At 41.0% G+C, this 23,579-nt stretch overlaps 2 protein-coding genes across 2 annotated transcripts in view; one reads left to right on the forward strand and one right to left on the reverse strand.

The window, feature by feature from the left end:
- tmem63c (transmembrane protein 63C) overlaps positions 1-16,515 on the reverse strand; it is a 39,092-nt gene extending 22,577 nt beyond the window's left edge. Inside the window, exon 1 of the mRNA XM_033643309.2 lies at positions 16,420-16,515. The gene's annotated coding sequence lies outside the window, so the exon portion shown is untranslated. The remainder of the gene's footprint in view (positions 1-16,419) is intronic.
- Positions 16,516-18,297: 1,782 nt separating this feature from the next.
- Positions 18,298-23,544, forward strand: zdhhc22 (zDHHC palmitoyltransferase 22). The gene is made up of 3 exons (XM_033643379.2): positions 18,298-18,435; positions 20,426-20,983; positions 21,078-23,544. The coding sequence occupies exons 2-3, from the start codon at positions 20,428-20,430 to the stop codon at positions 21,356-21,358; spliced, it is 837 nt and encodes a 278-aa protein (XP_033499270.1). The 5' UTR covers positions 18,298-18,435; positions 20,426-20,427; the 3' UTR covers positions 21,359-23,544.
- The last annotated feature ends 35 nt before the right edge of the window (positions 23,545-23,579 follow it).

Raw genomic sequence — 23,579 nt, forward strand, 5'->3', positions numbered from 1 at the left:
TGATACTGTTTGCAGTGTTTGCCTGTTTACTTTAATTAATTAAATCATCATGTTGAAAAGCCCAAAACGGACATCTGCAGGAACAAAATAAACTGTTCGGTGTCTATTTTTACAGATAAGCTGGAGAAAAATCAAAGAGCAGCACTGTGAACTAGCTAGCTGTAAACCGGAGCTCTAACAAAAATTTGACATGCACAACCTTAAACAGACCTTCATCGGCTCACTGAGCTGTTCTTCTCCCTGCATCAGGCGAGTCATTCACTTTGAACGCTGCCAACTGCTGATGCTAACAGTAAAACTCTCCACCAGAGCCGAGCAGGATGCTGAAGGATACAGGCTGACTATGGTGTGGTTTCACACAACATTTGGACAAACGTCACAGCATGACGCAGCAGTTTAACCACGAGACTCCGTGGATAGTCTTTCTGTCTCAGTCCTCGTATATAAACACTCAAACATGGTATCCATTTCCTCGCCAGCTTATTGAACTCTGCATATCTGAATTCTCTCTAATCCTTTCCCTCTGCTCATTTCTCTCCTCCTCCTCCCTGACTCAGGCTTCCAAGCCAACGCAGCAGATTACAAACTGATGTTTGGCTTGGGAAGCAGCATTGTGCCTCCCGCTGGCAGCATGAGTAAAATCTCTCCTTTGTGCTCAGTTAGACTATTATCATCACAGATACTGAAGTCAGTGCAGGAGCCGCGAGCTGGTGATGAGATATACCTGAGTTTGAGTCAGAGAAGGAGAAAAAAGGGAAAACTGTGGAGAGGAAAAAAGCTAGCTCAGGTCCACTAATCTGCTCATTGCACCAGAAAAAACAGCTGAGGTATCTGTGTGTTTGCGTGTGTGTGTATGTGTGTGTGTGTGTGTGTGTGAGAGAGAGAGAGAGAGAGAGAGAGAGAGAGAGAGAGAGAGAGAGAGAGAGAGAGAGAGAGAGGATGTCAGTGATACAAGGTGATACTGACAAAACAATTAAAATTGATGTCAGAAGATCGAAAACTTGCAATAAACCCTGATTCAATCCCGATAACTCTCATCACTGCCTGATAATATTTGATTAAATCAGCGTCTGATACATCCTTATGGATTGTTTTAAAGCATTATTATTTTGGTGGTGTCACAAACTATGCATTTTGGCTTTAATTGTGCATGTTCTCCCCATGTCAGTGTGGGTTTTCTCCAGGTACTCCAGCTTCCTTCCACAGTCCAAAGACATGCAGGTTAATTGGTGACCCTAACTTGCCCGTAGGTGTGAATGTGAGCGTGAATGGTTGTCTGTCTCTATGTGTCAGCCCAGGGTGTACCCTGCCTCTTGCCCAATGAAAGCTGTCACTTAAAAAAGCCTTCTGGATATGCTCAAGAAAACAACAGGGGGTTGCCAAAGTCAGTAGGGTCGGTCCTCTGGGGACCATTATGCCCTACACAAAAAAAATCATGACAACCCATTCAACAGTAATACCAAATTTCAGTCTAGACCAAAGTGGTGGACTGACCGACACTGCCTTCCATGGCTTAAAACACTGGGCAGATAGAGGAGTGTATAACAAAGTTCCCTGCCAAGAATTAGACCAAGCCCGTTGGCATCCACTACTCACTTTTACCACCCTTTAAATCACTCTACCAGATCCCTCAACAAGTGCTTTGTCATGCTGAAATGTGACACTGAATCTATGTTATCTTATAAAACGCCATGACAGGAAACATCTTTACATCTAAACATGTTTTAAGGGGGTCAGGTCCTAATTCCCAGCCACACCAAAACCTAATCAACAACATAAACCTTTAGGCGGACAGCCCCCTGGAAAAGCTTTCTCTCTCGTCGTCAAACACTCACTTGGATCGAGATTCATGACCTGCCTGAGGAAATGGGAGAGAGATGGCTCCGTTTTGCCCGAGAGATGAACCATAAATAAAACGTGAACTTGCGTTGACTTTCAAACCTCTGCACCTTATCAACTGCCAGTCACTGTGAGATAAAAGGCTACCCCCAAGGACAACTTGCAATCATCATAAATAAAAGAGGAATGGTTTCAGAGCTGTTGTTGTCTTCATGACTGCGCCGACTGCAGCCTTGTTAAACATGCGGTTTTCCCCTGCCACGATACCTGCATGAGAGAGAGGTTCGACTTTTCCACTGTCAACAGCTTCATCTCAAAGGCCCAGAGCTGGTGGAATATTCATGAGCGACTATTAGCTGTGCTTTGCATGTTAATATAAAACGGAGTGTCTGATAATGGAAATCCTGGTGTTTAAAAGGTATTCTGTTAAAACAAGCCTCCGCTGATGAACTGTTAACAAGCCAACAAATCATGAGACGAGACAGGAGATGATACATCACTGGAATACCTCTCGCTTGCGTTGTACAGAGAGGCGTGGGAGCATACTAAAAAGGCAACAGAGGGTAGACAAAATAATGTAAACACATTTCGACGAAGAGGATGTCAACTTTAAAACAAACAATTTTACACATCCAGCAGATACGGAGCAACGTTAACATTCATTTTAAAGTCTGGGTAAAGGGCCAGGCAGTTGCTGCACTGCTGCAGTAGTGTGCTGTGTGCTAACATGATCTGCTTTTAGCTGCTGAACGAGAGTTTGTTGCTTCGCAGTGGCTTGTTCTTTGGCTCTGCCCATTTTTAATCATTCAGATTTGACTGGCTTTATAATTCCTTACCTGACTTCCTTTGCTACCATTCTATGGAGGAGGACAGTCTGCATAACATAGGTCACATGATCACAGTCTCCTCATGATTATGTGGGAAATATGATGATAATGATACATTACTTTTCACAGGTAAAAGTATGAACAGTGGATGAGAACAACGTGTTCTGGCCCAAATGTCTACTGTTCACTCTCCTTTTACTCTGTTTTGTTCTCTACCAATTTCTGAGGGGAACATCTCTCTCTTTCTCTTTAAGCTGCCAGGTTTCATTAAATTCACCAGCTTGTCTCTAACTTTGTCTGTCTGCAGTTTGGAGCTGGGCTGGCACTTCAGAGCTGAAGTGATTTTTCACTGGGAGTTTGTATTATTTGTCTCTCCCCTGTAGTTTTCCATCAACATACCAAGGACCACCTGTGATGGATTTTCAACTCTTTCTTTCCTGCAGCTCCCAGGTAAGCCCTGCGATAAACCCAGAGTCTGATTGATGGTTTAATAGTGTCTTATCAAACCAGAGTTGACAGCACATACATTTGCAAAATTACATAAGGGGTGTAATGAGGCCTCTCCAGCTTATCAGAGCCCTCATTCATTTACATCCACTACATGGCAGGCAGGAACACTGAACATTATAACCATATGTGATCTCATTTCAACACCCTGAACATTAATATGCTGCATAAACAGCCTTCACTCTTCTGGGAGGGCTTTCTACAAGACTCTGATGCAGGGATTTTCTCCCTGCTATGAGAGTATTAGTAAGGTTGGCTTGTGATGTTGGACTGTAAGGCCTGGCTCCAATCCACCCCGAAAAGGTTAAACAAGGTTTACTTTGCTCACCGGGGCACTGTCACACTGAAACACAAAATGGCATGTACCAAATTTTTGACACAAATTGGAAGCACACTATTGTCTAAAACAGGGGTAGCCGTCATGGTGCCCGCAGGTGGCTGATCGCCCGCAGGGAGCCAACAGTTCGCCCACAGGGCATGCTCTAAAAATAACTGCTGTCAAACCAGCTGTCACTCGAATCTCCATGGTCTGATTTGACCAGCCGATTCTACAACTGTAGTGCTCCCACATACTGACATGATGTTAAATGCATTCAAACAGCCCAGATCAGGCTGACGGGGAGGGCTACTGACAGACGTGGCAAAGCTGGTGGAAAGATACACCTGTGACTATACGTACAGTTTTCAAAATAAGGTGCTAACAAAGGATATATAAAAAATACATGTATTGAAATAAGATTGCCTGGAGTATATTCAAAAGAAGTGTTAAACATGTCATGTGTGTCCTTTATAAATTAAAAAGAAAATACCAATAAATTGTGAGGGAAATGTCTTTATTCTTATTCTTCATGTCGTGCCTAACAATGCCCCTCAGCTGTTCTAAAATCACTGAAAATCACAGCCTCTCATGGCTTATTGCTTTTATAAATACTTCCTCATAGGGCGGGGCGATAAATCGATTTTACCAATTAATTCGAATTTGTAGTTTAGGCCGATTGTTTTAATGAAAATCGAGTTTCTATTTAAAATCCGCCACCGCCGCTCCATGCTGGGCTCCCGTAGTTCAGAGTGGGCTCACCCCTCCCCCCCGTGCGCTTGATATACAACATGGCAGCGAGCGCTGAAGAACTCTTTCTCAAGAAAGGGAATGAGTTCTTCAGCGCTTTTGTGTGCTCACCTGTGTCTGTGTGTGTGCGCGCGCATCAGGGCCGAAGTCCACCGTGCAACACAGAGAGCAGAGGAGGATTTCAGACGTGCACCGTGTAGGGACATAAATGACATGCCGTTGTGTAAATAAGATAAATAAGTGTTACCAACGCCAAGCTGGCAGATTCCCGAACCGTAGTAAAGGGACCTCTGAAGACCATTAGCTCCTTTAGCTTGTGTTAGCTCGCTGTGGCAACAACACATAAACAACGGGACTTCGTCTGCGTTAAAGAACGGCACTTTATTTTCAGCACTGCAGGGATGATGCACAGCCTCTCTCATCAGTGTCTGACTTTTACATAGAGGGAAATAACTCAAAAACAGCATGCAGAACTGCGTAGGCTTCTTCACTTTGCTGCTTGATGTAAACAACATAGCACATGCCTCACTTTCTTCCTGGGGCGCATCCGTCTGACGTCACACACCACACCCAACCCGGCGCGCTAACAGGTTCATTTGAGATGAGCCAGTCCTGTGCAGATTCGATCACCGGTGATCGGCGCACAATGCATGCCGGTTAGTTTTGTGTCCGACTTCATCCCGGCTTGCTCTGACGTATTACAAAAGTGGACGGCGATAAAATCGTGAGAGCGAGGCAGCCGCAGTTTTTAGAGCCAGGCGCTGCAGTTGTTCTCCACCGACTGCACCGCCTGGCTCTCACCTGATCTAACAGCTCATTGGTTCAGATGCCGACTCAACAAGATGACGTTTTAGATAAACTACTCATTTTTGTTGTATTTTAGAGATTAAGATTGTATTTGTCTGACCTGAAGGTTTATTCTGTGAACAGAAAACATGTTGTGTGACTGATGGTGAAAACAAACTGATATATGGGCCTGATCACTTTTTTATTGAATTGACATCATTCCAGACAGGATGTTAGTGTGTCTGTGACTTCCTGTATGGACTGAAGGCTGCTGGAAACTGTTGGGAAACTGTCCGACTTCACCGCAGCTTTTTGTCACTGCCCCCCGCTGCGGCCGCCTGCTCTCGTCTACTTTCCAGGCGAGGCACAGTTCATCTCGAACGAGCCTAATGTCTCATACCTCCTACATCAACTACACACTAGTCTCGCTCACCAGACCTTTCTCAAGAAAAGAAAGGTCTGGCTGGGCCGACTCTCACTGTGAGATTGGAGAAAAAAACGCCCCGGCTGCTTGTACTTCTTTCAACCAATCACAATCGTTCTGGGTGGTGCCACAGCAACGGTGCGCTTGCAAAAATATTGCTGGGGGGAAACAGGTTTTGGCGTAACACGCCCACAAAAATATCACCTACAGGACGCGAACCATGACAGAAAAATGGCTATATCCCCGCAAGACCAAACACCACAAAAGTTAGTAAAGGACGTGTTGAAAATGGTTGAAAACTGCTACACAACCGGAGGTGGTAGGGCGGGACTTCAGCGGGTGGCTCATTCCGCCCACTCAGACTAACTACACACATACACAGCTCCACACACACAAGCCGCACACGTCAGGCTCAGCCTGTAACATAAGGCCATTTAGTTTGTTTAATAAAAGGACAAGGTATAGACCTGTTCTAAAGGAAAGGTAACCTTAAATGACTTCTGTTGTGATCCAATATGATGGTAGGGGAAACACTGCCGTATGCTAAGAAAGGGGTCCGGTAGAAAGCGATCACAGATGCAGTTGCCATGTATATTGCAAGAGATATGGTGCCCATATATAGGCTACCGTGGAAAAGCTGGGGTTTATTCACATGCTGAAAGTTTTGGACCCCAGGTATGTGCTACCAGGCCACAAATATATATTTTTTTAACTAGGAGGGGAAAAAAATCGATTTAAATCGTGAATTGGATTTGTTGTGAAAAAATCTGAGAATTTTTTTTTAGGCCATATCGCCCAGCCCTACTTCCTCATAACCTCCTGACATGGAAACTTTTGTTTGATATACATTTTTAATCTCTCCTAGCTATTTGGGATCAGTAGGACCCAATAACTATAAAAAACTTAACATCGTCCCAGTGCCCTCAAAGGAGACAACAATAAAGTCCTAATGTCTTCATATCAGTACTTCCTAATTGACAGCCTCTTATCTTGTTACTGTTGCTAAACTTTGTTGCCATATCAAACTACAAACATTATTAATCATGAATAAACAAGTTTCAACCTTTAAATGTGATCAGCTTTTGGACCTTGTCCACTTTTGTGTCAGGGTTGGCTGCAGACTGACTTGGCAGAGATGGCTGCCATCTTGTTTTTACATGGATTATTGTGCTCTTACTACCACTAGATGACACAAAAAATGTCCACGAATGAGGACAACAGGTCTAAGTTAAGAAGAATGAACTATAAGGTCAAGTAAACCCTAAATGTGATGTCCTCATTTGAGGACACAGGGTCTCAGGAGGATAATGATACATCTAAGTTGAGGACAACTGCATTAAGACACAATATCGAGCATTTTACTGTATCAGTTTAGAATTATTCCAACATAAAAGTCACATTCGCACTTTGAAATCACTACATGTCTGAATACTTGACATCTGTAAGACCAATCAGGTGTTTACAGAAGTTTTCTTTTGAACAGAGGAGCTTAGGAACTTTAACTTTAAACTTTATTATTGTAAAAAATGTGACAAAAGTGACAAAAAGTCATTGTATGACTTTCAAATGTTTAAACACTTATTGTTGATTAACAGTGAAACTATTAAACTTGCTTGGTAATACATATATATGTGTTAATCACTTGGTAAAACATTATCTATTATTACTGTGAAAAATCATTAACAGTAATGGGTGAACACAGACAGACAGTCCCCTAAGAATATGTAATCTAAATCCATAATATTCAAGTAGCCCTCAAACAAGTAGCCTTCCATATTACTTTCTACCATTGAAGTAGCTCTCAGTCTCAAAGAGGTTGGTGACCCCTGGTCTAAAACATCACTGTAGCATCAACATTTATTTTCCCTAAACTGGAAAGGCCAAAACCATAAAACAGAGCCCCAGTTTGTAAACAGAAGTGTCCACAAACCTTATGCCATATAGTTGTATCTACTCTGTAGTTTGCTGGGATATTTTAATAGGGATGCCATGTGTGAGTGCATCTTATTTTCAACTCTACAGGAGCTACAGGCCTCTGCTGTGATGGTTTTAGTCAGAGGGTGGTGTTGGGGGGTGTGGATAGGCAACCCTTGTCAGACTCAGCCTGAGGGGAAGAGGGGGGCGGAGGTTTTTAGCACAATCTGCTCACCACCTGCTCAGTGGAGGAGGGAGGAGGCTTTACTCTCTCACACAACACACAAACACAGATCACCAAGGTGTGTCTGCTCATAGCGCACAGTTAATGCAGCATCCCCCGCCCACCCAGCCTCTCTCTGAAGGCTGACTGAGCTATAGCATGACTGGAGTGATGACTGCACACAAGGGCCGTGCTCAACAAACCAAACACCTGCTTCCTGTCTGGCTGCACATGCTCAGTAGGCCCCCAGGGGAGCGCTGTGTGTCTGCCCTGCTGCTGCTGCTGCTGCTGCTGCTGCTGCTGCTGCTGCTGCTGCTGCTGCTGCTGCTGCTGTGTGGACTGGGCTGCTCCTCACTATAACCCATCTGACATCAGTGATGGCGTCAGTTCAACATGTGTGCCGGATGAACCTGACTGAGAACCCATCATAACCACAGAACCTGCACAGATCTGTGATTTCTCTGCAGACCTCTGTGCTTCTGGAAGATTCCACCCACAGCCTCTTCTGCTGCTGGAGCCGATCCTAAAAATGGGCCTGTGAGAAAACCTGAGTCTCAGAGTCAAAATTACTTTCACCCCCACATCTACAAAACAGTGCAAACACTGCTCATTTTAACAGACTGCTTCAGAGAAATGTCCTCTCTTTATAAGCATTTTAACCATATCTTAAAGGAAACTGCAGTTTCTCTATCCGTCAGTTTGTATCTAAAGATATTTATCTCATTTACTTAAGGTAGCCTGAAGATTCAATGACAAAGTAAAGGACAATATCAGTGATTTTTTAATGTGTTAGCTTAAGATATGCACTTATATTACACTACACTTTATTCAAGTCAGGCCAGTTTATTGATGAGAAACTTCTGCATTTTTTAACCTGGGCCCCATTTTACATGTTTTTCTGTATAAACCACTAATGGGAACAATGATTTATGAAACTGGTCTAGTACTGAGAGAGACTGCAGCAGCCAGCAGCGATGAAACAGGCTGCAATCTAATCCTCACGGGCAGTTGTGTACTGTCAATTTACGTCCATTAATCGTGCTTGTTTTTTCCCACTGACAGGCCACACTGTTATTATAAATGTCTGACAACATTATGGAAAAGATCACACAGAGAAATGAAACATGTTTCATTACCTTTCACTGTTTGTTAGTGTGTGTAACCAAGTCTCACTCAAAGAAAAGTCTGATTCTGGAACCTAGCAGACTTTCCAAATTGTCAAAATCAGCCAAACACTCAGCATGACTTTGAAAATCTTTTATATAGCACAAAGCTATACTTTCACACTCCTATCTCAAACTCTCACTAACGTTTTCACCATTGTTTCTCCTGCAACAAGACATCTCCCGTAAGATTTCAGAACATGACTTCTCCTGAAGCGAGACTGACAATCTGAGCCTGTCAGTGGCAAAAACAAGTACTTTTAATAGATGTACACTGACAGAGAACAATTGCCCTTAAGGATTACATTGCAGTCTGTTTCGCCACAGCAGCTGGAGCGGTCTCTCTCTCAATATTAGACCAATTTTAAAAACTGTTGTCTCCTTAGGGCACTTGCCCACAAAAACAGGAAAATATGGTCCAGATGGAAAAAAACAAAGTTTCTCTTAATTAAATTTGTGGTTTGGACTTAAATTGTTGGCATTACTCCTGTATTTTTTTTTTTTAAATCAGTGCTACGTTCCAATAAACTTGCACCTACCTTTAATGTGCGTTACTTTACTTCTTCATATTATACTTCTGCTATTCATATTCCAAAAAAGCTATTGATTTCCATTCATTTTGCAATGATATGGTAATGCATTGGTGGTAATGCAGTTGCCTGCAGGGCTGTTGGTGCTGTGATCAATAATTCTCAAACATCTCACATTTAAGAGACAGTTAATGAGCAGGCTTTACAATGTTGCAAATGTCCAAATCAATACTTTCCTTTTCTGGACGTTCAAGTTGCTTACTGATGTCTTGTGTATTTTTTTATGAAAACACAGCTTATTAATATAAAGCCTGTTTTGTGAGAGTATCAATTTTCAGGTCTCTGTAACCTCATTTTCATATTATCATAATATTAATGTCAGACAGTTGATGTTTGGAAGGTAGGAAATCAATCCGTCAGCTATAATGTGAAGTGAGGCTGAAACTATCATTTTAATTAATGATTAATCTGCCACTAATGTTTTTAAATTTTCATCTAATCATATCATCCGTCAAATGGCACAAAATAATTAAAATGTCTGGAACAAGTTACCCCCAATACCGGGCGAGGTACTCAGTGTCCAAATTTGCTGAGTCATTGAGGTCTTCTTGAGTCGCTCTTAGTCTGGCCCCTCCTGTGGGACTACTTCGCCTTGGGAGACCCTACCAGGAGCCATTAGCCCCAGCCAACACAGCTCCCAGGATCACAAGGACATGCAAACCCCTCCACCATGTTAAGGTGGCGATTCTCAGAGGAGCCTGCTGCCCCCGTGACCTGGCCATGGGTAAGTGGATGAAAATGGATGGATGGATGGATGGATGGATGGACGTAATGACTTCTCAGAGCCCATGTTAACATGTTTGAACAGAGCAAGTGATCGCTTAAAAATGGTTGTTGATCCATTTCCTGTCGTTAGACTCATCAATTAATTGACTTACTGTTTCAGCTCTAATGGGAAAAATATGTTATTTGTAGTTAATGGATTAAAAAAAAAGAGCAAAACCACCAGCGTGGTCACTTAAAAATGATGGAGCATCTGGGTCACAGCCAGCTAGACAACAAAGTCTGCTCATACCACAACATCTGATGTACCTATAGGACATCTGCTACTACAAAGAGAGGTCCTGCAGGTACATCAGGGAATACACTCCGACAGTGCATGTACAGCAGGTGGAATAAAATGTGTGACAAGTGAGAGGATAAGATCATCTGTGGCTGTGAATATCTAATGCTGCTTCCTGATGTTACAGTAAGCTTATGGCAGCAGCGTGCTCTTTGCTGGCGAGTATCTGTGTATGATACAACAGATACGATGCTGCATGCGTCAGTATCACTGTGACGGACCCCTGTGGGATCGCAGGGAAAGTTCACAGCAGGAATCTCAAATAGCAGGGAGCCTACTCTTCTCAGAAGACAAAAAGAACAAAGCCCAGCCTGTGGTACATAACCGTGGTGGTTAGATGGCAGGTGGAATACAAATGGAGGTTTCACAGTATCACCAGCCGCCGTTTCGTTCTAATATTCTGTTTGTGTTCGATTTTCCGTCAAGAGGCTCTCACCAAAGTGTTTCCTGACATATTTATTCATACCCAGCAGCCCCGTGACATGTGGCTGGGGAGATGAGTCACAGAAATACATCTCATTTACTGTATGATGCAATCTTTGATGTATTGCACACACACATACACCTGCACCACACATCTCACTGCCATCACCACCATCATCATCACTACCAGAGAGGGCAGGCAGAGAGTACAAAGGAAGATGTCTGTCTGGTGTTACACAGCAGAGTGAGTGCAATCTGTGGGTTGTTGCTCTCAGATTCTCAGTCTGGGCTCAAGCGTAGAGCTAACGCTCATTCATCACTGTATTAATAGCAACAATATACAGTATCCACCTGTGAGACTAGAGATCAAATTGATCTTGCAATATAAAATTACACATGCCATGACAGAAGAATTTATCAGGTTTGCCAGCCCCTATGTAGCATATGTATATTAACACTGCTAACTCAAAGGACACTAAAATCAATAATTCCCAGAAGAAAGAGCACTTTGTTTTCAGGCCTACCCTCAGTTCCGAGATAAACAAATAACCCTCTTATGTTCTGAACAAAAACAGATTTACAGCTTTTACAATTGCCAACATCCTTTTACCCAACCTGTAGCCACATTATCAGCACAACATCTATCTGGCGGACCATACCATTATCACAGTTCATGCTGTTTTCACAGACTATGCCGTCACTTAACATGTTTGTAAATGCTTCAGTTTTCTTCCCAATACCAAAATTATGGATCTTTATTTTCTTATATCAATTGCTTCCACACAGCATGCCAGAAATGAAAAACCTAATGTTCAAAACGCTAAATATAAAGCATGAACTTCGGAAGCAACAGCAGTTCAAAAGCTATACTGAAACAGCCGAAGGGCATTTTTGAATGAACAGATCACTGCAACACTGCGATTGCATGAACATGAGTAACCTGTTTGTGATGCTTATTCTAGTTATGATTACATTCAGGATATGGTATTTACATGAGCACAGAGAAACTGTGTTATTAATATTCCCCATATACATCTTTAAGAGTACTCCAGCTAACACATTCAGGTTTCTCACATGCTCAAACACATAAACAGAACACTCCAAAAACTAGGGTTGAGCTGAATACTTGGATGAAACAAGTATCTGCTACAGATAATGTACTTTTTATGAGCGTGAGTAGCCTATCATATGAGTAAAATGTGTCATTATCTGATAAAGGAACATCCGCATTTGGGTAGCTATGTTTAATCCATTACTCTTGTGATAAGTAGTGATCTGAAGCTCATTTCTGAGGCTGTTCTCTAAGTACTTTTCTCATGGGTAATAGATATCGCAACTTCTGATCAGTCCATATAAATTTCAGGCTTGAAGATGTTTAAGGTCTTTCAGTTACAGACATATACAGTAAAAAGGGGACTTGTTTGATTAATTTTGTTTCGTGTGGATACAGAACAACACGGAGCAACAGGGAGAGAAAAAACATGTCTGGACAAGTGAGCAGACGAGTTTTTTTTTTTTTTTTTGTATTTGTGCATTCTATTTTTACACATGTGGAACCAAAGGCCACATTTTCTAATCACTGGCAGCAATTTAATTTTGCTAATAAGCTTTTACTGCAGCAATTTTCTCTTCTACTGTAACAGGGTACATTCAAAAAAGTAAATGACTGAAATGAAAAAGTATAGAGTGGTATACAGTAAAAGAAAACAGACTTATACATTTTTTTGTAACGCCATCACCTGTTACTTTGTAAGTTGTTGTGTTATGATTGACTATGTTGCTCTTGCATAGAAAACGTTCTATGTTGGAAAGCATGATTTGATATTGAGGCAGATTGGCCATGTTATGATAGAGTTAGTTCATGCAGGCAGAGGTGGGTTTTTTTGCATATCAAAATGTAGAGTTGGTATTCAATGAATAAAAGTGGGTTTGGGGCAGAAAATGAACTTTTTGGCTAACTGTGATGTAGGGGTGTTGCTGTGTTAAGAGTTTAGAAAAAGTAGAAGTAAGAACTTGTTAGCAATTGTGGTAAACTGTTAGTTAGAGATTAAATGTAACAAAAATCAGGTTTTAGGGAAGACCAAAAAAAAAGTGTCTTTGAATATGAGATATCACTGTCAGTACGAAGCACAATTTCCATATCACTCACATATTAAATGGATTTTTGTACAAAAGTATTTTACTGCAAAAGTGGTTCAGTTGAAAGATGTTTTGACACATTCCTAAATAGAAGACGTGCAAAGCAAAGTCAGGCTGAACGGGAAATAATAGACCTGAACTCATTTAACTTCGTAATGCGAGCTCTGAATGATTCTGAGGAAATACAATACTACAAACGCATGAGCGTCGATATCAGATATGAAAGTCTATGATGAATGACTCATTTGTTTTAACCAGCTTTGGCTGAGACTGTCCCAGAAACACCAATCAGGGTTTTCTGGAATGATATGACTATGCTGAATCCAGCAACAGGCCTTTATGATGTGTAGCCTAACTGTGTTTTAAGCTAAATAAAATTATATATATTTTACTTAATTAATGTCACTTCCTTGAAATAATATTGACACACCATCTTCAACCAAGCTCGATATGGTCTCTGTATAGACTATACTAGTCATGTGATTGATTCAGCTGCCTGGCAGAGGGTTGTAACCAAGCTCCACTGATTTTAAATCTTTTTCAAACTATGTCAAGAATCAAGTCACACTTAAACCTCCTACTGTTTTGATGTCACACGTTACTGACAGGGGACATTATTCATCTGTACAGTGTTTCCATGTGACGCAGAGCAGATAATGTGATTTTGATGCTTCGCAACAGCAGAATAAAGCCGCCACCACCCTCCACTGGTCTACTGTCTGATGATTGTGTGCAGCTGGAGCTGTCCACCTGCTCAAGGTGCTGAAACAAACAGACTAAAACAAACACCACGGATCCATGGACAGAGGCGTACGCATTATTCTCCCAAACATGCAACTTTCTGTCATCCGCATGTTCAGCAGCTGTTTGATGCTGTACGAGTACATAATATCCAGCTCATTACTACAAGATCTCTTTTCAATCTCAGCTTAGAGTCTCCTGAAATATTAATATCTGTATGATACTCGAAGATGACCAGCATTCATTTGTTCTCTATTCTTGGGAGACTTGCTGTTCACTCTTACTTCCAAAGATCAGATTTTAAAGTGAAGGCACACTGAAAATCTTTAGATTATCAAACACTTAATATAACTTTATTGAGGTCATGGATCAGGGGTACTCAACCTGCTTTCCCAGGGGCAACTTTTGCAAATGACAGGAGGCCAGGGACCAGTTTCTAGGATTTGTGGACCTTGTGGGCTGAGCCATGACCTCTTTCTGGAATTTTAGGGGTTCTCCTCTGGCAAGTTTTGACAGTTAAGCTCCATTCTGATGCTTTTAATGCACTTTGGCACCTTATTTACATCCCAAAAAAGGCATTAAAACTAAAAACTAAAAATAATATATGTAAGCTACAGGCTGATTAAACCAGTCAAAAAGGAGTCACACCTGAGTCCACCGCACTTTCAATAAAAAACTTACATTTAATATTAAGAGCCTGCCTTCCTGCTCCTTATGTGATCAAAGGGGACCTGGTGGCAGCAGAGCAGCAGCACAAGTATTTCGGCACTGTCTTAGACGACAAGTTGAATATGTATGTGAACACTGACAGCATCTGTAAGAAGGCAAGCTGAGGAGTTTTGATGTAGATAGGACTATCAAGAAAATGGTCTATTCTGCTTTTATCGAGTCTGTTCTTTCTTTTAACATTGTCTGCTGGTTTGGTAATCTCAGCCTTAAAAACAAGAACAAGTTGGAAAAAATGGTCAAGTTGTACTGCAAGATCACATCACACAGAGCATCTATATAAAGAGAGGGTCACCTCTAAAGCTCAGTCTATTGTCTCAGACTCTCAACACCCCCTCCATGTTTCCGATGCTCCATGTTTTGCCTCCCTAAATGCAGCACTAAGCATTACAGATCCTCCTTTGTCCCATCTAATGTCCATGATTTACCCCTGATACTGTCTATTTTGTTTTACTTTTGACTACTGTCTGTATCTCAAACTGCCCCTTGGGGACATTAAAGGTTACCTTACCATACCTTATTATGCAGAAGTTTATCTGCACAACCAGATATATATTTGATAATGTATATACATATAAAACACTCACTGCCTGTTTGATTTAAAGATTTTGGTACAAAAAAGTTTGTGATCTTGATCCTGTCAGTTCCAATAGATTCAACCAGTTTGACCAGTTTTCAAAGCCTGTTATTGTTGTGAATAAGGATTTTCCCTGAAAAACTTTGCAAAATTTCTAAGAAATCTTTTCAGAAGCAAAACATCTCTATTCATTAAATATTCATAAATGACAGCTTGGAAAAATGACAGAGCTCCTCTCTTATTGATGAACAACACAAATTGCCACCACCACTGTCATTTATCCTCGGATGTGATGATCTGTGTATGTACTGACCTCAGCTGACATATCACTAATGTAACAGGGCTCTCTTTGTCTTAAATAAACACAAACAATAACACCTTTCTCCACATGAAATTCTCCTTTGTGCATACTCACTCCCACCATATGGCACGACATATTCTCCAGCATGCTGCCATGCAAATGCTATGCACGAGCGACCCATTAAAATGTCAAAAACCCATTAGAAATCTGGCATTTTAAAGGCCACTTCCCTTCATCACAGTCAGGTCCAAATGGCAAGAGTTGTAAATAGCACACTGTTGAGTCTGCTTTAAAAATCAGACAAATGCAAGTACAAAATTCACCCTGAAAATGTGTGTATGTTCAGGAATATGAATGGCTATGCAATCATGGGAAAATGAACTCAGCATATGAACAACTATGACCTCAGTTTACCTCAGGAGTGTTGTCGAAAAAGCTATTTTAGGAGGCAACAGAGGCTGTCAGAGTGTTAAACATGCTGGATATGTAATTAGCATGGATTCAACAGGTCAAACTACATGTTCACATGACCAATAAAGGCTTTGTCTCTGTGTACATCCAACAGAACAACAGGCTGTACAGCAGAGAGAAAATAATGGTCACAGCATGGCTGGACACCCAAATATTTATTATTGTTATTATTATTATTATTATTATTATTATTATTATTACAACGAGATCTCCTAGGGCGCTGATTGAATAGATCCCACTCAGCTGACTCCATGAGGAACAATAGGTGTTAGTGAGCAGATCTGTTTTGGGTGTAATAGTCTGACACGTTGCCAGAAACATCCTCATCCCGACCAACCAAACACAACACTGCACCATGATGCAGGCAGCTTTTACACATCCATAGCCTATTTCACCTACTTCTTAAATCAGATTTATATAAGAAAAGACGGTTCATTCTTCAATAACCAGACAATTTTCGGCGACTCTGTATTACCCAGCTCACTGCAGCACTCACAACAGTCTGCACACCCACCTTCCTCCAGCTCTGTAACTTGATGAAAACGATTGCGCCATAAATAGCGCATTAAACCCCTCCAGTCCACGTTTAGATCACAGTACGGATACATGACTTTAAAAGAAAAAAATCACATCGCTCACCTCAGAAAGCTTCCTGATCGCTGGCGTCTGCTGATGATGGGGCTGATGCTGTGTTTTTTTCCTCCAGCACCAAGAAACAAGAGAAACTCCCACCTGCTCAGGGGCCGTCTGACAATTAAACACCTGAAGGCTGCTAAGGGAGCGTCAAGTAATGCTGACACTCCCATATGTTGTTTTCTACTCTAATTTAATTATCATTATATAATTATCTTTAATATCATTATTTTACTACTGAAAATATCATTACATTTCTAAAGCCTAATGATACCAGCAGTGTTTAAGACCATGCTTCAACGCAAGGTAAGCAAAGTCCGGATTTATTCCGCCTGCTGAGTATTAGCAAAATATGATGAATCTATAACACTAATGTGACAGCACTCTAGACTAAAAGGTGAAACAATTGAGGATGCAATGCCACCTACTGGAAAACTGTCTTTCATGCATTGTCCCAAACTTCTGCAGTCTGATCAGCCCAGACAGACTAAACAAAGATATTTTAAAAACTACACAACAGTATTTAAATGAGTTAAAATAAGCCAGCTACAACAGCTGCTCACACATTGTAACATGGATAATAATATTAACATAATAACCAAGAATATAACATGCATAGAGATCTTTATGTGCAAAATTTAAAGTACCTTTAGAATACATTCATTTAAAGTAATTCAAGAGTGTGTTGACCAGGTTTCTGTCGTAAAAGACTTTTTTTTTTATCTCAGTGGCACTTCCTGTTAAAATAATGTTTATTATTTATTTATTTAATTGGGTGGTAAATAGATTGGGGATAGTTGTATATTAGTTGTAAATAAATTTGGGAATTTGTTGAAATGATATATGAATTAAAAGTTAAAAACACTGTTATTTTGGTCTTGTCTTGTTTTTTAAACATATTTTTATTGGCTTTTAAACAATACATAAACTGCTATACAACAGTTTATAAGAAAAAGAAAAGAAGGGCATACATATGCACAAGTACACATATATATGCACAGAGCCTTCAAAGGAACAGGCAGTTGAAGAAGATGAAGGGCTTATCAGGGTCCATCCGATTGGCTACAAGATGTAAAATAAATAAATAAATATATTAAATATGACTTACTTCAGATGGAGTTATCAAGAAAGTGGGGGTTTAGAGTCTGGCTTTTTATAAATTCCAAGAATGGATTCCAAATTCTCCTTAATTTATCAGAAGAGGCATTTAATGTGAGTCTTTGTTTCTCAGGCTTGAGACATCTTTGTTTGTTTTTTAGTATGTTAATTTTTTTTTTTGTCTCGAAATAAAGTCATTAATTCACTCATTCAATGTAATAAAATAAATACATAGAATTACAAATAATGCTATTAATAGGCTACTTACATAGGTGACACTTTTACATGTGATTAAATATTTAGAAAGTGATTCTATATAAAAGTATTTTTTTTAAAGCCAAAAGCCACTCAAGCCAAATGCTGTGACAGAAAAAGAGAAACGTTTTTCTTAAATTATTTATTTTCACACAAATAATTTTATTATCCAAAAAAGGGGGGAAAAAGAAGTCAGATGACAGAAACGGCTGCAAAAATACACAAACCGTAAAATAAAAATGTCCTAATCTGAATAAAGTGCAAAAACAGAACATGCATTTCCAGAATTTTTGATTAAAGGTTTTGCAGAGAAACATTGTTATTTTAGATGTTTTCCTAAATTATTACGCTCAAACACCATCCATAAAGTGATGGCACTAAAAGTTCAGCATAGAAACACTGTTATTATTCTTTAGTTTATCTGGATGTGGTCTGAATATCCAACAAAATAAAAGGCAGGAAAACTAAAGAATAAAACAGAATAAAACCAGACGCATCCAGACCAACAGGCGGCGGTAGACAAAGAGCACACACCCCCCTGCTGAAAAAAGGACGTCGATGAGGCTCAAGCCAACAGCACCTTCTGTGTGTCTGAATGACCGTGCCGAGCTGTGAGCCGAGGCTCCTTGGTGCTGAAAGGACAGCTCCCCCGCTCTCTGACATCTGCAGGTAGGCAGCCTGGACTCCAGCTGAATGATACGTTTCATTGCGTCGTCATGGAAATCAAATGATTGACGCCATCATCTGTTTTCTGGAGACAACAGAAAACACGGAGGAGAGGAAACTGCGATAGTTCTTGATTTGTGCTGTGTGTGCTTTGTGTCATCTAGGGCATCCATCGGCCTACAGTAGGGCTTTCCATCGTTTTCATATATGAGCATAAAGACCCAGATTTAGGTTGTGTCTGTGGGAGCTCCTTCCTCCCTTCTTTCAGTGCTGTGATTGTGATGTGCACATCTGTTAGTGCTGTAGGTTAGGAGATCACAGAGAAAAGGGTGAGATATTCTTGGTATTCTCAGTGGCCCCTCAGAGTCCCTAGACCCTACTGTGCAGAGAAATGAGTTTTTCTCAGCAGCAGACTTAAATTCTCTTTATTAAATGAGCAGCCGGTTTGTATCTATCTGACCTAATAGAAAGTGTGCTACTTTCTCCGAGATGCTTCATGTAAATAGTCTCTGTTATCTGCCAATTTCCATCAGAACTAAAGTAATCTGCTTTGGTAAGAGAAGAAGATACAGTAAAGTGTACTGTAATATAAATAACATGTTGAAATATGTGGCTTGTTAAGAATTATATATGCATATGAGGATGATTAAAGGGGCATCTATTGGCAGAAACTGAATACGATATTCGTAGTTAGATTGTCATTAGTGTATAATCACCTGAATCTAAGAATCATTGTGTTTTCGTAACCTTAGAATGAGGCCCTTACATCTACAAAGAGAGCAGGACCTCTTCCACAGAGCCCGCCATGTTGCACTGCCATGTTTTTACAATTGCGCCAATAAAGGATGCATTTCTAACACTATTTATTTACACTATACTTACAGTATCATAATAACAATGTATCTGTCTACTTCAGTCTCAGAAAAGTGGTAGGATAGTATTGCAGCTTCCAAAGAGAAATAGCCGCCCACAGACACCACAATGGGAGATATGATGAACTCACTGTCTTTGGTTTAGTTTTACTGACTAAATGTGTTTGATGATTTCAGGGTGTTTTGGTTGGTTTTAGAGTTGACAGATTTGCAGGATGTATGGAGAGTTGCTAGTAGCTATGAACCTATGACTATTGTGTCCGAAGAAAACAAACATTCCCCAAATAAACAGGGCTTTACAAAACCAAAGTTCAAAACAGCGGGGTATTAAACGACTTCATCAGACAATAAAAACTAAGATGAACCAAAAACACGGCAGTTGAAGACCATAACCCTGTGGCGTCTTCCACGCTCCACCCTTAATTTAGCACACCTGTCTGTAATTACAGATTCCTGAGATGCCAGATCAGGTGGTGCATTACAGTGACTCAAAAAATAATAGGAAACTAGGACTTGCTAGTAATGGGTCTAACAGATAGTAGCCGAGTCCACAGCAGGCCCTTTGTGTCCCCCCACACACCTGTCTTGCGGGATAATCTTCAGAATATTACATGTAAATTATGTTCCCGTCTCATCTTTTTAAGTCTATGGTGTTTGTAAGAGCACAAGTCTATATTCAACTTCAAGCTGTCTTTGATCGCATTTGGGAGGAGTATTTGTAAGTTATTACTTGGTCATATATGCTGTACTTAGATGTTGATAGGACACTCAGGAAGGACATCCAACTGACAGCCAGGTAACATTGGTGATGTGGGTACAACTTTGATGAACCATAATGGGACATCTTGACTGGATGTCCAAACAATGATCATTGCTGAGGAGGGGTATTCAGTTGATTGCAATCTGCAACATCACCACTAGATGGCACTAAATCCTACACACTGCTTTAATTGGCTGGTGGAGCATGTTTTTCTTTACTTAGACAAGACAGGATATATTTTATTAACCTAGTAAATCTTTTAAATGTCAAACTGCTGTGACACAGTAACTCCTCTGAGCCTCTTGCAGTTGTCAAAAAGTTTAACGAACATTTTCCTTTCTGTGTCTTCACTCTCACACAGACATGTTCACCCGGATGTTAAAGCTGAGGCTCCTCAATGCTGTAGCACCTGCCTACTTCTTCATGGCTACAGCGGCCACCTTCGTTTTGCACTTCTGCTTTTTCATCCCAACAATCTTCCCAAACCCGGACACATCACTGAGGGGGTCTACAACTCTTCACACAGTCGTTTTCCTTTTCTTGATGTTCAATGCACTGGGAAATTACATAATGACTATTAAGTATCCCGCTGAGAGCACCAACGAGACTGTGGTTCCGGTGTGTTCGGCGCACTGCTCAGACAAAGTGGACGCACACTACCTCCTGAACGGTCGCCACTTCTGCAAATTGTGCAAGAAAGTAATTCTCAAGAGGGATCACCACTGCTTTTTTACCGGAAACTGCATCGGCAACAAGAACATGCGCTACTTCATCATGTTCTGCATTTACACGTCGTGCACCTGTTTGTACTCCCTGGTTCTTGGTGTGGCCTTTCTAACAGTGGAGTACTCCATCTCCTTTGAGAACCCGCTGACCTTCCTGACTCTTCTCCCTCTCTCCACTGGTTACTTCTTCATGGGTGAGCTGTTTAACAATTCTAATTAAGGCTGATAATTCAAGATACATGTTGACTTCCTGATTATTACATTTTCTTTTTTAATCCTTCCCTCCAGGAACAATCTCAGGCTTGCAGTTATTCCTGGTGCTGATGCTCTACGTGTGGCTGGGCATCGGCCTGGTCTGCGCAGGCTTCTGTTGCCAGCAGGTGCTGCTGGTGGCCCGGGGACAGACCTGGTGTCAGATGCAGAGGGGGCAGCTTGTGGAGAACCGCACGCCCTGGAGAAACAACCTTAAGGATGTGTTTGGTACCCGCTGGATCCTTGGCCTTATCCTGCCTGTGCAGACTGCACAGTCGTGCTCTGAAGACACAGATGCGAATAATAAGCAAGACTGAGTTATAACGTGTCATATCAATAGCTCCTTATAGGTCACACAAGCTGAACAAGTTGTAGAGAATGCTTTCTTGGGATCCATATGGTGATTGATTTCATATTAAATGGATACTTTATGACTTTTAAAGGAGCAGTATGTAGGATTTAGCGCCATCTAGCAGTGAGGTTGAAAATTGCAACCAGCTGAATACCCCTCACCTCAGTCCTTCCTGTACAAGGTTGCCTGATATCAGACAGAACTGTCAACTCGTTACACTCCTTTTCCATCTTCAGTCTGACATTGCCTCCACTCTGACAAATTTCCGTGGGAGAGGGGGATTTGATTTTACCTAATCAATCACTAGACACCAATGTATCCGCCTGAATCTAGCGTCATTTTAAAAGCCAAAATACATGGAGCACGGATGCAGAGTGACACATCTTCAGCATGCCCACAGCAGCGTGTCCATTTTGAAATTAATTAATCAGATCGATGCATCCTGTAGTTAAAACAACCCAGTTAATAATTTAGTACCAGTTAAATAGCATATATATATATATATATATATATATATGTATATAACATTATCACTGCATTATCACTTGGTAAAACTTACTACACACACAGTCTGGCATGTAACCACATGCTTCAGAGAAAGATTCTGTGTAGCAAGTAAAGATCCCTGCTCTGCCCCCGCATATGTAACACGTTGTGTCAGTGCCCAATGTATTTTGGCTGTAATTCCACACTGATGCGTAGCCATGCCAACATAGTGGGTTTGCCGGGTTGTGTAACAAACTACAATGTTGGGCAATATTGAGAGTCGACTTTCGTCAACTCGATAGCAGCAGTCTGTCTTGTCCATATCTGTCATCATTATCATTACTCCTGATTGGTTCCAGTTCACAGCTTGACAACTGTGCTAGTCCTGACCATGGCGCTGATTGACTAGTCCCCCGGTGCATCTGCTGGAATCTGCTGTCTTGTGTCAAAATGCCAGGAGAATCTGTCAACTCACTGACATGGGCTGATTCAAAGGTATGGACCCAGGCAATTTCCTATTGTGTAGGTGAACCTATGGTGCATTGGTCTACAGGTGCATTCATACCACCAAATCCAAGTGGCCACCTCAGTGTAAAGATGCGAAAGTCTCTTTCCAGAGCCACAGTGTCTTGGTTTGTCTGCTCTGGGCTACTGTAGAAACCTTGTGGTGTAACATGACGGGCTCTGTAGAAGAGGACTGGCTCACTACTGTATGCACAGATGAAGGGCTCATTCTAAGCTAACATGAACGCAATGATTTTTAGTTTCATACACTAAAGAGACGATGACTATTGATAATATCTGTCAATAGATCCCCCTAAATCCTACACACTGGTCCTTTAGAGAGGTTCATGAAATAGTTAGCTGTTAGCACACATTCCTTTAAGGACAGGAGCCATATATCAGTGTGAACTTTTGAATAAGTGCATAGTCTAAGTGTATCCTTTAAGTAAGTAGCTTGACAAGGCAATATTAGGACTAATAAGTTGGTCATATGGGACATCCAGCAGTTTTACATGCACTACTACATGTTTGCGTCTAATATATAAAGATGGCTTTGCATAAGTGCATGCATTCACAGCTTTGCTTCCTTTTATCTCGCTACTGATTTGAACGCCTGCGCCACGCGGTGCTCTGAGATTACCATTAGAAGTGTGTTGTTCTCGCGCGCTTCCTTGTAGGATGCTACGTGACATTCAGGAAACTTACAGTAGTTTTCACAATAATTTTCTTTGACGTTAAGGGCTAGCAGACAAGGAAACTACAGTATGTGTCTACAGCGTAAACTGCCGGGCTCAACACCATTGTTCTGACAAAAACTGTTACATGTGGAGCCTGATTTCTACTCAAATGAATGTGACTCAGACAGTACAATATAATGGGGGGAACGTGAAGATGACAACCGTATTATTATCCAGGGTATTGTTCACAATGTGCCATAAACACATCTTTTATGCTTACAGACGACCCCAAAGATGATGTACTCACTACACTGCTAACGATAGGGCCCTCTGTACAGTAATAGTAAGGACTTTTCACTGTTATGCTGCTGCTACAGCTACGGACATACTCAACATCATGTCAGAGATGTTTTGGATTTCAATAAATATACTTTTTAGAGCTATTTTGTCTATTCCTGTTACACCAATAAAAGTATTCAAATCACAAGAAGCCATTATTTGTTTGTTTTTTTTAAACTA

The sequence above is a fragment of the Epinephelus lanceolatus genome, chromosome 15 (assembly GCF_041903045.1).
Source record: "Epinephelus lanceolatus isolate andai-2023 chromosome 15, ASM4190304v1, whole genome shotgun sequence".
NCBI classification, from domain to species: domain Eukaryota; kingdom Metazoa; phylum Chordata; class Actinopteri; order Perciformes; family Serranidae; genus Epinephelus; species Epinephelus lanceolatus.